At 39.4% G+C, this 14232-nt stretch overlaps 2 protein-coding genes across 2 annotated transcripts; one reads left to right on the top strand and one right to left on the bottom strand.

The window, feature by feature from the left end:
* Positions 1–56: 56 nt before the first annotated feature.
* rps23 (ribosomal protein S23) lies at positions 57–2114 on the bottom strand. Its single transcript, XM_040003134.1, has 4 exons — positions 2002–2114; positions 822–981; positions 559–679; positions 57–245 (listed from the first exon to the last, which is right to left on the bottom strand). The coding sequence occupies exons 1-4, from the start codon at positions 2003–2005 to the stop codon at positions 99–101; spliced, it is 432 nt and encodes a 143-aa protein (XP_039859068.1). The 5' UTR covers positions 2006–2114; the 3' UTR covers positions 57–98.
* Positions 2115–12304: 10190 nt separating this feature from the next.
* Positions 12305–13743, top strand: LOC120720120 (V-type proton ATPase subunit S1-like protein; the record flags this gene model as incomplete). The annotated part of the gene is made up of 2 exons (XM_040009754.1): positions 12305–12544; positions 13322–13743. Coding segments are annotated over 2 exons (498 nt in total), but the record flags the coding sequence as incomplete, so codon positions are not given.
* Between the last annotated feature and the right edge of the window lie 489 nt (positions 13744–14232).

Genomic DNA, 14232 nt, shown 5'->3' with positions numbered 1-14232 from the left:
GTTTAACTCACTGTGCCTTAAAAACACAGTGAAATGAAAACACAAAGCAAACAGGCTGTAATTGAAAATGTGTTTATTTTATTTTATTCGTTGACTGTTTATGATCTTGGTCTCTCCTTCTTGCCTTTGTAGAGTGCCAGCAGAGACACGTTGGCCACTTTGACCACCTTGAAACGAACTCCGGGAATGTCACCGACGGCGTGACCCTTACGTCCGAAACCTGCCACCAGAACCTCGTCGTTCTCCTGCAGGTCAAGAAATAGAAACAAAAGAGGTTAGAAGAGCGAAAATTGAGAACAGAGCTAAATTATACATTTAAGAACTTTTAAGGGCCCAAAAGAAAATTACAATGAGATCTGTAGATACACGTACAGATCAAAAACTGGAGCAAGTTAAAATCCGTAGTTTACTGCAACTTAGACATTTCATAGACACTTCATAGACACAGACACTCAAGTCCACATAAACTGGACTATTGCGGACACGATGGCTCGATGTTTCTGTTGTAGAATCTACATAAACAATCCTCTAAAGAATAAACTCGCCACTGCCGTTTACCTCGATGAAGTTGAGGCAACCGTCATTGGGGACGAAGGCGGTGATCTTCTTGCCGTTCTTGATGAGCTGAACTCTCACACACTTCCTAATGGCAGAGTTGGGCTGCTTGGCCTCCACACCACTACAGAGAGGAAAAGTACAAAGCTCTTTAACTTAAACCCAAACACCCTTGATTATGGATTTAATAAAGAGGAACTCAAAAGACCAAAAACTACTTTATATCTTCCTAAATTACAAGTGTTAGCTGCTGTTGTGATACTTACACTTTCTCAAGTACGATCCCCTTGGCGTGAGAGGCTCCTCCGAAGGGGTTAGCCTTCAGGGCAGTGCCCAGGTGGGCCTTCTTGTACTGTTTGTCGTGCCATTTCTGCTCACGCCGGTGATTGCGGAGCTTTCTGGCAGTACGCAGACCACGACACTTTCCTGAAAGAGGGCAAAAAAAGAAGAAAAAAGCCAAAGTCAGCACACTCGGGTACGACCATTAAGATGGTACTTCAGACCTTCCCGAGTCATGCTTAACTCTTTCCCCCTTGGACACCTACTAGGGGTAACTTAAGAATATCCCCATTTGTGCATCAGTTAATGAGGATGAGCCTATACAGCAGGCACGTCTAAAGTCTGGCCCAGGGACAGATTGCAGCCAAAGTCTGGACACCCCTCCATTACAACTTACTAGGGCCAACGTTGTAAACCCAGAAAACTGTTCTAATAAACATCAAACCACCTCTTTAATATACAACAAGTGTCTTTGTGGGGAAAGAGATAAACATCAAACACAGTGATGCTGTAGATCAATTAAACGGACTCCTTAACGAGAAAGACAAAAAGGAACACAGATGCTTCTCTTCGGTGGGTACATAAAAAAACTGTTCAGCCCGCTGTTCGCAGGGCAGAAACATTTCACTATCAGTCCCTATTCAACAGAAATCTGATTTGTCAGGCATCCTTCCCATGAGTGTGAGGACAGGGCTTCAGTTAAGTTTTACTTAACAGAATTTTGCCAACATATCAAAATTAGTGAGAGCTGGATAAGCGCTGGGCTAAAACTGCAGAGAACGGCTAAAGCTCGGTGCTCTCACAAAGACAACCACCGGCTTTAAAAATGACACTTAACCCCCACCGGGTATCACTTTAACGGCATTTGCAAATCTTCTATTTAAGTACAAAACAAAAATAAGGGACAGGTAGCTTAAACTGTAACGGGAACCTTTGGTGTGCTGAGCTAATGCCGCTAACACGCCGCTAGCAGCTCAGACATGTTATGGCCGCTCCACGTTGCGGTTTCAAAGAAGCATAAAAACGGATTTTTTAAATAATCTGCAGAGTTTTACCGACACAAACGAGTTTAAATTTGTTCGTAAGACCTTTATACGCGGCACTGTTGTGAAAACCCCCCACAGAAGTCACATTTTTGGGGTATTTGAGATTAACTTTCAGACGTACCCATGATTGCTGAGCGAGCCTGGGATGGAAAGGAAGGAACCAGGATGCACCGCGGCGATGTCTACACCGAGGCCCCCGGTTGGGCGTTGCCACGATATATGCCTGATTAAAATTATGCCATTTCACGCCAATGTTTTCACATTTAATTGTTGCAAAACAAAGAATTTGGACTCATTTTAGAATTTGGTAATTATACATAAAATCAGTGTAGTTTTATTATTGAGAGCTGCTAATTTCCTTCTCTTATTTTTGTCTTCACTTTTTTTTTTATCTCCCTTTCAGTCAGTCGCACTATTATTATTCATCATATTCATCACTCCCGACCCTCCCGTTTTCTCAGTTTCTGAGTAATTTACTGTATTGTTTTTATTTAAAAACTGAAATGAGAACGAAACCAAATAATTGGATATCTAAACCTGCAATTAACGGCTAATGGATGTCTTGTTAGTGCCCTCTAGCGGACAGAGTATGTAGTTCACACATGTGACAAATTAAAGGAAAACCTGAATCTTCACTGTGGTCTTTCTTTTCCCACTTTTGTCCAATATACCCACTACCCCTCCTCTAAATGTCCATCTGAGGTATCCCTCTGATAAACTTATTTCTAATCCGGATTATTCAAGTAACTTGCAGCAAAAATCTTAGCACCTTCACCTTCAAAGCATATATAATATCAGGCCTCTTATCATCCTATAAACCTCCCCTTTCAATCTTTCTGTTGCACTCTCTTCTTCCACTCTTCTCTGCACAGTTCATTGCTTTGGATGGTTGACACCAGGTATTTAAACTCTTCTACTGTCACTACCTCTGATCCTTGCATCTCTGGTGCACTGATGACAAGACCTTCACTCACAATGTCTGCTCAGCAGCAAAATTTAGCTCTATGTGAACAGTTAGGACAATGATGTTTCTGTATTACTGAGATAAGCAGGTGACTGAGAAGGTCAGTGCAGGACACGATCAGGCTGTTGATTAAAACCAAGAATGCTGTGTGTGAGATTTACCAGGAAAAGCTGGAAATGTCCTTAGAGAGGTTAGTCTGATTTAAAAAACGATGCATGAAGATAATCACCAGGCAATAACACAAAAGTATGAACATCTTGACCTTGTTAGTCCCATTTGGGGGATTATATGCCGTTATCTGACAAATAAAATCACTTGCTGTGAGGTAAAGATTTTGGTGAGTGAAATTCTAGCATTTTATTAGCACCAATTCACAGATATCCGAGTTTTTCTGATTCACCCATAGAATGTGTGAATATTCTTGTATCAGCTGCCCCATTTAGTCATCACCACCACACATCGTCTTCCTGCATCTCATCCTATCTCTTGCATCCTCTTCTGCCACACAAACCCTGTGCATGTACCTGCCTTAATCCTAAACACTAGACCACCAGTGAAACTCATCCACTTATTATTAATACTGTGTAAACTGTAGATACAGATATACTGTAGATACTTTGGTAAATAGTGTAGTGAAGTAAAGACAGAATTAAGTTTAAGCTTCTATGCTTTAAATAAATAAATAATGTTGAATCTTAAAAATACAGATAAAATGCATCTGCAACAAATGAGTCAAACACAAAACCTATTTTTTGTTTATTTATAAGAGGCTTACACTTCATTCTGTCTTTACTTTACTACACTGTTTACTAAAGTACTTTTGATATAAAACTAAATCTGGTACATACAGCAACAAATCCAATAAAATCAGAAAGGCCAGATGTGATCCACAAGCCACTGTTTCCCTGCCGGTAATGCATTGTTATTGTAACTGTATTGTGTAAATTTCATTCACTGGTATCCCTGTAACAGTGCATCTGAACACCTTTCATACACGACAAACATATTTACAGACGGACAGCTGACCAGTGCTTTGTTTTATGTAATCATCATTTTGCTGCCTTTAATCTCCAGACATTAAATATATTTTGACTGAGCTGACCTGAAAATGATAAACTGAGGGAACAACAGTGTGTTTGACCTGTGGGCGGGGTTCCTGTCACTGCTCGCCACTGCTGTGTCCTGTGATTGGCTAATTCTGCCATCTGTCAGGGGGGTTTAAAGGCATGGGGCAGATTAAAGTAGATTAGGATGGGCAGGGAGGGAGAGAGAGCGCATGCTGGCATCAGACTCTGGTCACCACGGCGATGGCTTCACCAGGGAAACATTGCTGCATCTTCCTCCTCTTCCTCCATCTGCAGGCGTCTGCCTGCCTCCACCGACAACCTGCAGACAGGTATGTGGACAAACACAAACAGAGCAGGTGTAGTAGCTTTATGTTTGTTTTTGACCTCTCCTAACTGTCTAATCTCTGATTTGTGCTATGCTCACCCACAACCTTCTACTCACTACACCTCATGTGGTGCTATGGTACAGCATTTATTTATTTATTTTTAATTTGAGCTCAGAGGAACAAGCTCGGCAACTTTTCCTGTAAACAGATACCTACTTTCACATCTAGCACACACAGAGTAACATTATCATCCTTTTGTACTAATGTGTGTGTGTGTGTCCATGTGATTAAACTAAGCCCCACTTTTAGCTCCACCAAAGCCTGAGAATGAGATACCTGCTTAATCTGGAGACAATGAGCCTTGAGCAAAGAGTTAGCATCCCATTATCAAACCAAAATCAGGACCTAAAACAGGCTGGAACACTTTGGTGATGTGCAGAGCTTGCAAGAGTTCTTTGTGGCCAAACAAAGTCCCCAATTACTACAATAAAGCATGATGACACTGTCTAATGACATATAATGTTTCTTTGAGATGCCATCAGCAGTAAGACAGGAGTCATTTTCAGCAGAATCATTTTATTCACATTTAAAAGCCCCTGGTTTCTTTAAAGTGGGAACAGTTTTTTTCAGCTCCATTAATTAAAATACACAGATTTTTATTTGATAATAAGTATGGAAGTTGTTTAAGTACTGATCTAGCAAAAGTAATGCTGATTGAATGGACCACATTTAATCCTGGCGCTCTCGCTATTACTTGAATTTCCAAACCGATGGTCATGCTTTGTTTATTTTCAGTTTCTATTACTCTTTTTCTTTGCCGTTGATGGTAACAGACTCTTTTTTTTCCTGCATCAAATACAAGTGGTAAAAATGAAGGCAATGCACAAGTGCTAAAAACTGAGCATTTGGATCATTTTTAATGAAATTATATGACAAATAATACAGTGCCACTGTGTGCCACAGTCTGTCCAACACTGATTAACAGGTATTAGTGTCACAAATGTATAGTTTTATTGATGCCTGTCTCTAAATAAACCTGTTAACACGTATGTCATGCTGGTCACTTCTGGCTACCAAAATAAAGCATGGTGACAACCAAAACCAAAGTGGTTTCTAGAGCCAATAAGTGACATCACGGTGTGTGACATCACGGTGTGCATGTCCATCTTTTCTATACAGTCTGTGGTCACATGGAGTGAAATGAATACATTTTCACCAGTTATTTAAAAAAAAATTTTCAGTATGTTATACGTGTCTGTTTTCTGTTTTTTAAACTGTAATCTGTCCTTTTGTTCAGATTTAGCAAACAGAATCATGTTCTGAATGCTTTGTTGTGACAAACATAAGAGGAGCACTGCAGACTCTCTGTAGGCTCCTCTTGTTCATCATTTTTGTTTTATTTACTTACTTTATTGTATTATTTAGATTATTATCAGAGTGGGTATTATGTCGGGTGAACAGGGGTTGAAGCTCACGTTATACACATTTGTTCAATCTTCCTTCCTGCACATCCTAAATATTTAATTATATATATCCTGTTTTTATTTTGGCTTATTTAACCTTTCATCCCTTTCAGTCTATACCATAGACTGTATATGAAAGATGGCCACAGTCACTGTTACCCTGTTTTGCTGCCAGTCTGCTCACTGATGGGGCCAGTAATGTAAAAAAATTAACATCATGTTGTATCAAGAGACTTGAATCAAGTGACTGGGACAAAAAATTAATCTGGAACATGATCACAGGATAATAAATTAAAGTGAGCAGAAGGTCTGTTTTTCCCTTCATACCCTTTTGCAGCCAGAGTCGACCATTAAAAGAACAAAATGTTTAAGACACCTCCACTAATGCTTTAATTCAAGTCTATCAGTCGATGGTCAGCAGTCACCCACCTCACTTGCTTCCAGTGACCTCACAACACCTCTTAATACAAACCAGCAATCATGCCTTTGTTTTCTGCCTCTTGCTCACAGAGATTTTATCCTGACTCTTGTTTGTTTAATCCTCTTTGTTCCTTCTACCTGCCAGCTTACTTATTATATCTCTGACACGCTAACGAGCTCCAGCTCATCCAGCAGAAGTCTGTTAGTAATTCCTAGTTGAGGCTAAAAGCCAGAGGAGACTCAGGCACCTCCGTTTCATCTATTTCAGATTGTTTCTTTGTTTTTAATCTGTGTTTTAGTACAACTAATGTGTAGAATCACGCCAGCCGTATGTGGTGATTTAACTGTTATTTTCTCTCCAGTAAGCCATTAAACATATGGCAGATGTTTACAAAATCATTCAGTGTCTGCTTTCGCCTGGTGATACTTGCCTTAAACTCGACCCCAATAGGATGATTACGTTGCCCCATGTCTTTTGAGTGTGTGCATCAGCAGCTGTTTATTGCATTTCACAGTGTGCAGCTGTTGATGGTAAAGGATTGAGAAGCTGTAAAGTCTTCTCTGGCTGCAAGCCACCCCATCCTTCATCCTCGGGGTCTGTGTGCTTGTGATTGTATGATTATGCAAACAGTGCAATCCCACAATCCACAGCCCAGTGCCCTGACCCAGCACAAGAGAGCAGCTAAACCTTGTTTTTGGCTGAAGAGGCTCTTTGAGTGAAGGGGATTTGATCGCTCTATTGTCTGATTCTCTGACCTGATGTACATTTAAAATACATTCAGTATGTGCTGCATTTTATTTTCCATTCTCTGAGAGGGTTTTGATCTTGAGAGTGCCCATACAGAGATCCACCGTGCTCTTGGCTCATTTAGATTAGATTATCCATAGCTGGACAATTTTAGCAGATTATTCAGAAATCAGGCTGCAGCTTTAAAGAAACAAAGTCACTGCCCAGAGTAAATGCATGCTTGTATTGTACATACCGGCTGTTAAATAATGTCAAATGACTACTAAACATACACATATTTTTACTAAAAGAGAAACTAAAATTACAAAATCATTGAGCAGAAAATTTGTGCAGATTTATTAGCCTGTGTACAGTGATGGCAAACAGACCGAGAAGTTAAACATACTCATGGGTAGAAGCAGCACATGTATGTATTTTACTTAAGTACTGGTACCACACTAATATAGTAAAAATTTTTTAGCAGAAGTCCTGACTGTAGGACACTTAAGAGCACTTAATGTAGAGCAGCAATGTTCTATCCTCTTGTGCATGAAATATCTCATCAGTACGTGTAATAGTCAAACAAATCATGTTAAGCAGTACAAGCCTGTGAAACTGTAAATCTACAGAAAATGTAAAGAATCTAAATGCAACTTCAAAACTTTAATTTGTTGGTAGCTGTCTTGTACTTTCTGCTCATATATTCTGACCACTGCTTTACAGCATCAGTAAGGAATAAGATTTAAAGATTAAAGGCTCATGGCTGAGCTGTAAAACCTTAATCTGAGAGCTTTTGACTATTAATCATTAATCTTCAAATATATATATTCTTACATATTGCATATTTAGACGTGTTATTTAAAACTAATCAATAAATCATGGAAGGTCTACATAGATAACAGCTATTGATCGGCTAACTAAAATAGTTAGCATTAAGCAAGACTGATTAACCTGGTATTTTACTTTTTTAAATCATGAATGAGGAAGCAACTACACTCACCAGGCACTTTATTAGGTATACCTGTTCTGCTGCTCCTTAAAGCAAATATCTAATTAGCCAATCACATGGTAGCAACTCAGCACAACCAGGCATCACAGTGAGAAAGAAAGGTGCTTTACATGACTTTGAACCTGGAATGGCAACCATATCTCGAGTTTATGGAGAATGATCTGAAAAAGAGAAAATATTCAGTGGGAAATAGTTTTCTATGCTTTGCTGATGTTAGAAGGGAATGAATGGACTGCTTCGTTCTGATAGGAAGCCAACAGCAACTCAAATAACCATTTATTACAACCGAGGCATGCAGCAGCGCATCTGTGACTGAAGAACACATCAAACCTTAAAGAAGATGGGCCATCAGAGGAAAAGCACACTGGGTGCCACTCCTCTCAGAAAAGAAAAGAAAACTGAGGCTAGAATTCACAAAAACTGGAGAACGGCAGCCTGGAAAAACATTGTTTGAGTCACTGAGTCCCAATTTCCGTGGCAACATTTAGATGGTAGGGTCAAAATCTGGTGTAAACAACATGGAAGTATGGATCCATCCTCCTTTGTATCAACTGTTCAGCTTCCTAGTGATCTAATGGTATATAGGATATTTTCTTGGCACACATTTGGCCCCTTAGTACCAATTGAGCACTGTTTAGATGCCACAGCCAAACATGTCCATCCCTGTATGACCACAGTGTACTCGATTGTTGTTATACATGTGTCAGCAACAATACTACTACTAGCAGTAATAACATATTAATGGGAAAAATCGAAATGTGATGGAATTGTTTCTTTGGTTGAATGCAAAGTAAGTTGCTTAACTTTGACCAAATATGGTCAAAGTGCAAAGCAGTAAATTGATATAGAAAAGTTCAATCTGGGCCTTTTTTTTGGCCTCATGTGTTTTCTAATTATTCATCTGTTTAAAACAGGCTGTGGTCAGCCTGCACAGGGTCACACCTCTCTGCTGCTCTTAACAGCATCTCAGGATTTCTTTATACAGGTGGAGTTGCTCAGTTGTCCTTTGACAGGTGGCACAGCAGGTGGTTGTATATGTGGTTCAAGACAATGTTTGACATCTCTCCCGCTGTCCACTAAACCCTGGCTGATGACCTTTGTGTAGTTTTCTCAGTGGTCATTATTAGGTAGCAAATGAATCATTAACATCAATCGGATTGGTTCCACTCCCTCTTTATTATTTTAAGTTTTTATTGTAACGATACATATTTTCTGTAATTCCAGATTAAAAAGAGGATGAGCTGTAGCTTTAACCTTGTTATTGTTTCCTGATCCAGCACATCGATCTGAACCAGCTCTGGAGTCATCATATAAAACCTTCAATTTTTACAAAGAAAACCGTCAATCAGACCTGATGCCAATTTGATTCTAGCATTAGATCTCAGTCCATTATGTTTCTGCTACAAGACTCTGTGTGTAATCTGGGTCAGAGTGTATCCTCGCAACAACTACCCACCTCTGTGCCAGACTGATCACTGCTATTTTAACTAATCCAGCAGGTCAGCAGCCGGGTCACTCAGGTGTACTCTGAGCACTTACACAGGTTCCTCCCTTCTTTAGCTTTGATTTCTATTGGGTGATTTGGAATGATGTCATTCTTGCATTATGCACAAATCTGAGAAATGAAGGTGAATAACACCAATCATCAGTTTGCTTTTAAAGTTGATGTTTTACAAGAAGGAGCAAGAGCCGTCTGATAAGTCCCTCCACACTCTCTGCGTGAATAGAGTCAGATGCAAAACAATCGGCAGCTAGATCAGTTTGTGAAATCAAGACTATTTTATCTTGAATGTGTCTGATGTGTATTTGTGACTTCTTTCAAACTTTCTGAATCCAGTTCAACTGCAAAATGTAAGCACACCTAAGCTGGAGCCGAACCGGTTCTGCCAGGGTGCCTTTTGAGAACCAGGCCACATTTTGACGGGCCTGAAAATGTATTATGATGCAATGTTCCCAGCAGAAGTCTGAGAAACTCAAACAGAATTCACTGGTTACATCTATCGGTCACTGATGAATTTAATGAGGTAGCCCAACAGTTTTCTAGTGTCACACTGGTGCAAATCTTTAAAACTGGTTTTCGATTAGGCACTGGCATCATATCAGCAAAAAGGGGCAAAAAGGTGCCTGCAGGTGTTAGGCTACCAAAGTGGGCAGAGAAGGACAGCTGGTGGTTTAGATGTGGCTGATGGTCCACATTAGACACATGAATTAAGCTTTTATGACGGTCCAGTACCTTTGTGAGCACAAACTAGTTTAATGTCAGTGTCATGTGTATATTTTATTCGGTGTATAATTGTTAAAAGGTTAAAAGGATTCAAAGTTGTAAAAGTTGCTAATGGTTGCTTAAGTATCTCAACCAGTTAAATATGAGTGAATCAGACTCTTTTAAACATACTTTCACTTTCTTTGATTGTTTTTTGTTCAGAATAAACACAATTCGTATGAGACAGTAAATTATTTAATATTTCACAATCATGTTATAGAGATTTATTTTTTCCCCATAAGATGAATAATTTATTTCATGTATTTCATTACATAAAAATAAAGTTACAGAAGAAAAATAACTAGTGGAAAAAAAACTGTGCTGATGACAAATATGAAGAAATGACAACGATAAATATTTTACTGATTCTCCTTTCAATTCTTTTTGCAGTGCTGCCGTTTCTCTGGAACACGGTGAGATCTATTTATCAATCTGCTAAGACTTCCTTTACTTCTTCCTCCTTATAAGATAAGATAAGATAAGATAAGATAAGATAAGATAGAACTTTATTAATCCCTCGGGTGGGTTCCTCTGGGAAATTCGATTTCCAAAAAAGCACAGCACCGACAGAAGTTACAGAGTTATAACAAGAGTTATCTCAGTTATAACAATATATGTAATAATGATGATGCCTAACGGAGGAGGGAACAGGGGTGTAAACTATTTCCTACACCTCTGTGTACGGAAGTGGTCATTGTGAAAAGGGGTGTAGGAAGATCTGAAAAGCTACCCTCTAGTGCAGCGTTGTGTTTGGAAGTCTGTTTTGATTTGTTTATATTTCTCATATTTTAGTATAAAAGGTTAAAGGTATAACATGTATATTCTTATGGCTTATTTTGTTAAACAAATCCTGTTGTCTCTGCAGACATTGGGAGCAATGGGAGGGTGAAGGCAGAGCAATATTTGATACCAGCAGAGAGAGGACTTGGACAACTGCAGGTAAAATATGAGTGGGGAGGGAAAAACGTAACGCCACAACTTTCTATTAAAGTTTTACTGATTTTTAACCATTTAGGTGCTGAGAATGTTAATAAATGGAAGACGTGTCACAATTTAATCCTAATCTAAAAATGTGCAGCCACAATGTCACATATGTCAACTGTACCATCTTGAAACATGACTTAAATTTTTGTGTTAGGTTCATCGTGTATATATCGGCAGATTAACTTTCTTTTCCAACAAATAAATAAAAAATAAAATCTTTGTTTAAATTTAACAAACCTCACAGTTTTTTTGGAAACAAGGTTGTAAGAGTGGGAGAAAAATCATGTCCTCTCTGAGAAAATGATGATTCCTGTTTTCAGAAGCATACCAGGAAAATGCTGGAATTTATGAAGCACAAAATTCTCATTAAAACACGTTTTATTAAAAAAACAAACAAACAAACAAACAAAAAACCAAACAGACATGAAACTGCAAAAACAGTTAATGCCTTTACATAAAAATTGAAAGTTTGGCTTTAAGAAGTTGTTTCATGGAAGGTTGCTTCTTCCTGCCTCCAGTCTTCAGATGCATCACGCAGGAAATTACTTCAGACACCAGGAGCTGCAGTTCCCCTCCCTCCTCTAAAGGTTCAGTGAGCATGAGTAACATTTTCTCCAACACAATCAGTTGGAGAAAATATATATTATAATAAATAATATATTATACCGTATATTCAATTTCGAAAGAAGGTTTTTAAATTTACTGCTTTCTAACCAGTTGTACCTGCCCACCAGGTGTTGTCCGATGGGCAGCCGTGCCTCTTGTTCCAGGCCAGGAAACTGTCTCTCCGCTATGACAAGCAGAAACACCTGGACCTCACAGAGCGAGCCTTTTCTCCTCAGAAACCTGTCGACACCAGTCAGTCTGTCTGTCGCAAGGACAAAGCCACGTAAGTGCATCTTCTACTTGTCTTTCTACTTGTATGAGAAATGTCAGAGGGTCTAACACGAAGATTTTAATCCCAATTAAAAGACAAGAACAATGCAGTGTGTCCTGTAAGGAAAGGTCCAGTTGTGCTGTACATCTGAGTCTTACTTGTCTCTTTGTTCCTCTGTAGGCTGGTCATGAGGTTTGGAGATGTGGAGGATTTGAAAGGCCTGTCCATCAGGTTAGCTATGCCACCAAATATGATCACACTAAGCAGTTTGTACACAATACATGAACATTTGCCCTGACTGTCTCCTCTCGCCTCTCTTTCATCAGACTGCAGCTGTCCAACACCTTTTATGAGTCTTCGGGGCAGTGGTGGTTCTCGGTGGACAGCGTCTCGCTGCTCTACAACATTTCTGAAGAGGCTGCGTTCAATGCCAGCGAGGTGTACGCTCCAGCTTCCTCCTCCTACCGCTGCATCCACGTCAGCAGCCTGGAGCGATACAGTGCCCTGCTGCTACCTGGCACTGACCAAGCCCGCCGCTGGTCCATCACCTTTACAGACTTCCAGGTACCCGTCTCTTTACCCTGTCTTTGACTGATTCTTCAAAGAGGATGTTTCATTTCTTGTGTGGTGTCTGGAAGACATAACAAAGTCTTGTTAGAACATTTATTAATTTTTCAGTGTTTTTTGTGGTTAAGGGTCATTTTCTCTCTAGTTCAATACTTTGTTAACACATCTTGAACTTAAATGTCGAAATGAGCAAACACAAAGCTGGGAAAACAGCGGTGTACTGTCAGCTCACAGACCCAGAGACTGGCAGAGTACAAGATTTACACAGGTGAGTGGGTAGAGGGCACAATACAGTTTAAAAATGACCCGTTTCTAATTGGACAAATACAAAAATAGAAACAAACAAAATTTAATGAAAAATGCAAGTTTTAAAGGGTTTTGAAACGGTTTTCCAATATTTAAATCACCACAGCGAAAAAAGCAATCACCCCCTCCTGAGGTTATAGCTAGTTGTATCACGTTAATGAGTTCATAATAAATTCTAGCTCTGGGTTTTTATGCTCAGACTACTTGGGCTGCTAGAGAAGCTTTGCATGATTCACAGTTCAGAATAGGTTTATTTGATTTATCCCTGGACCACAGTGCAGCCCCTCAGCTCCTCTCGGTTTAAGGCAAATTTCGTGCCCCTCATAAAGATAAAGTTAGACCAGCAGGAGGTTCTGAGATGACTGTATTAAGGGTACCTGCTCTCTGTAATGTGATATAAAGCCAGAAGCATATTGAGAACATTACTTGTTTTTTTGTTTTTTAATAATGTTTCTATGCTCTCCTCAGATTCAGGCCTTCAGCGTCACCTCAGGAAAGTTTTCTCCTGCGAGCGACTGTACCACCTTCTTGACGCCAGCCATCCTGATGGGCCTCGTCACCTCCCTCATCCTGCTGCTGGTGCTGGCCTATGCCCTGCACATGCTCATCCACTTGAAACACATTGAGCATGACGAGGAGCACAAAGCCGACGTCTACTTCCCAAAAAGCCCTGAACACCTGGAACAGTACTGCGTAGAAAACCTCACTGAGAAAAATGTTATGTAGGTTAGGCAGTGAGGTGATGGACAGACTTTTAACAGTTACAGTTTTGAAAAAGTGAAATGCAGCTGACCTGATAGCTGGCACCAAACCTGGTGTGACATACTCTCAGCCCAGGATGAAAAATTTTTTTTAAACTGACATTTCTAAACTTTTGTAATTTACCCATGAGAGGATTTCTGTTTTTGTCTTAATAAAAATATAAAATAAAAACTCTGGTTTCTTTTATATTTGTAGTGTTTGATTAAATTTTTTTGCTTTTGAAGACATAGCATAATAATTGTTTATAAAGCTAGGTGTATGTCAGCTATATGTACTAGTCTCTTCAGTGAAATACAAAAAGAAAATAACAATTTGGTTAGAGGAACTAGTTTTTCAGCGTCACTCTGAGACGGAATATTTCTAATTTTAGAGATGTTGCACAAATGGAAGAAAGCAGTCTTACATATTTGTTTAATATGTGCGTTGAAGGACATGTCTTGGTCAAAAATGACTCCAAGGTTCCTCACAGTGTTACTGGAGGCCAAGGTAATGCCATCCAGAGTAAGAATCTGGTTAGATACCATATTTCTAAGCTTTTCAGGGCCGAGTACAATAACCTCAGTTTTATCTGAATTAAGAAGCAGAAAGTTAGTTAGAAAGTTATATGACCTTAAAAA

Source organism: Simochromis diagramma, unplaced genomic scaffold (assembly GCF_900408965.1).
Source record: "Simochromis diagramma unplaced genomic scaffold, fSimDia1.1 OVJJ01000320.1, whole genome shotgun sequence".
In the NCBI taxonomy this organism is placed as follows: Eukaryota; Metazoa; Chordata; class Actinopteri; order Cichliformes; family Cichlidae; genus Simochromis; species Simochromis diagramma.
Note: the sequence above shows the minus strand (reverse complement) of the source record. Positions and strands in the feature narration are given on the sequence as shown.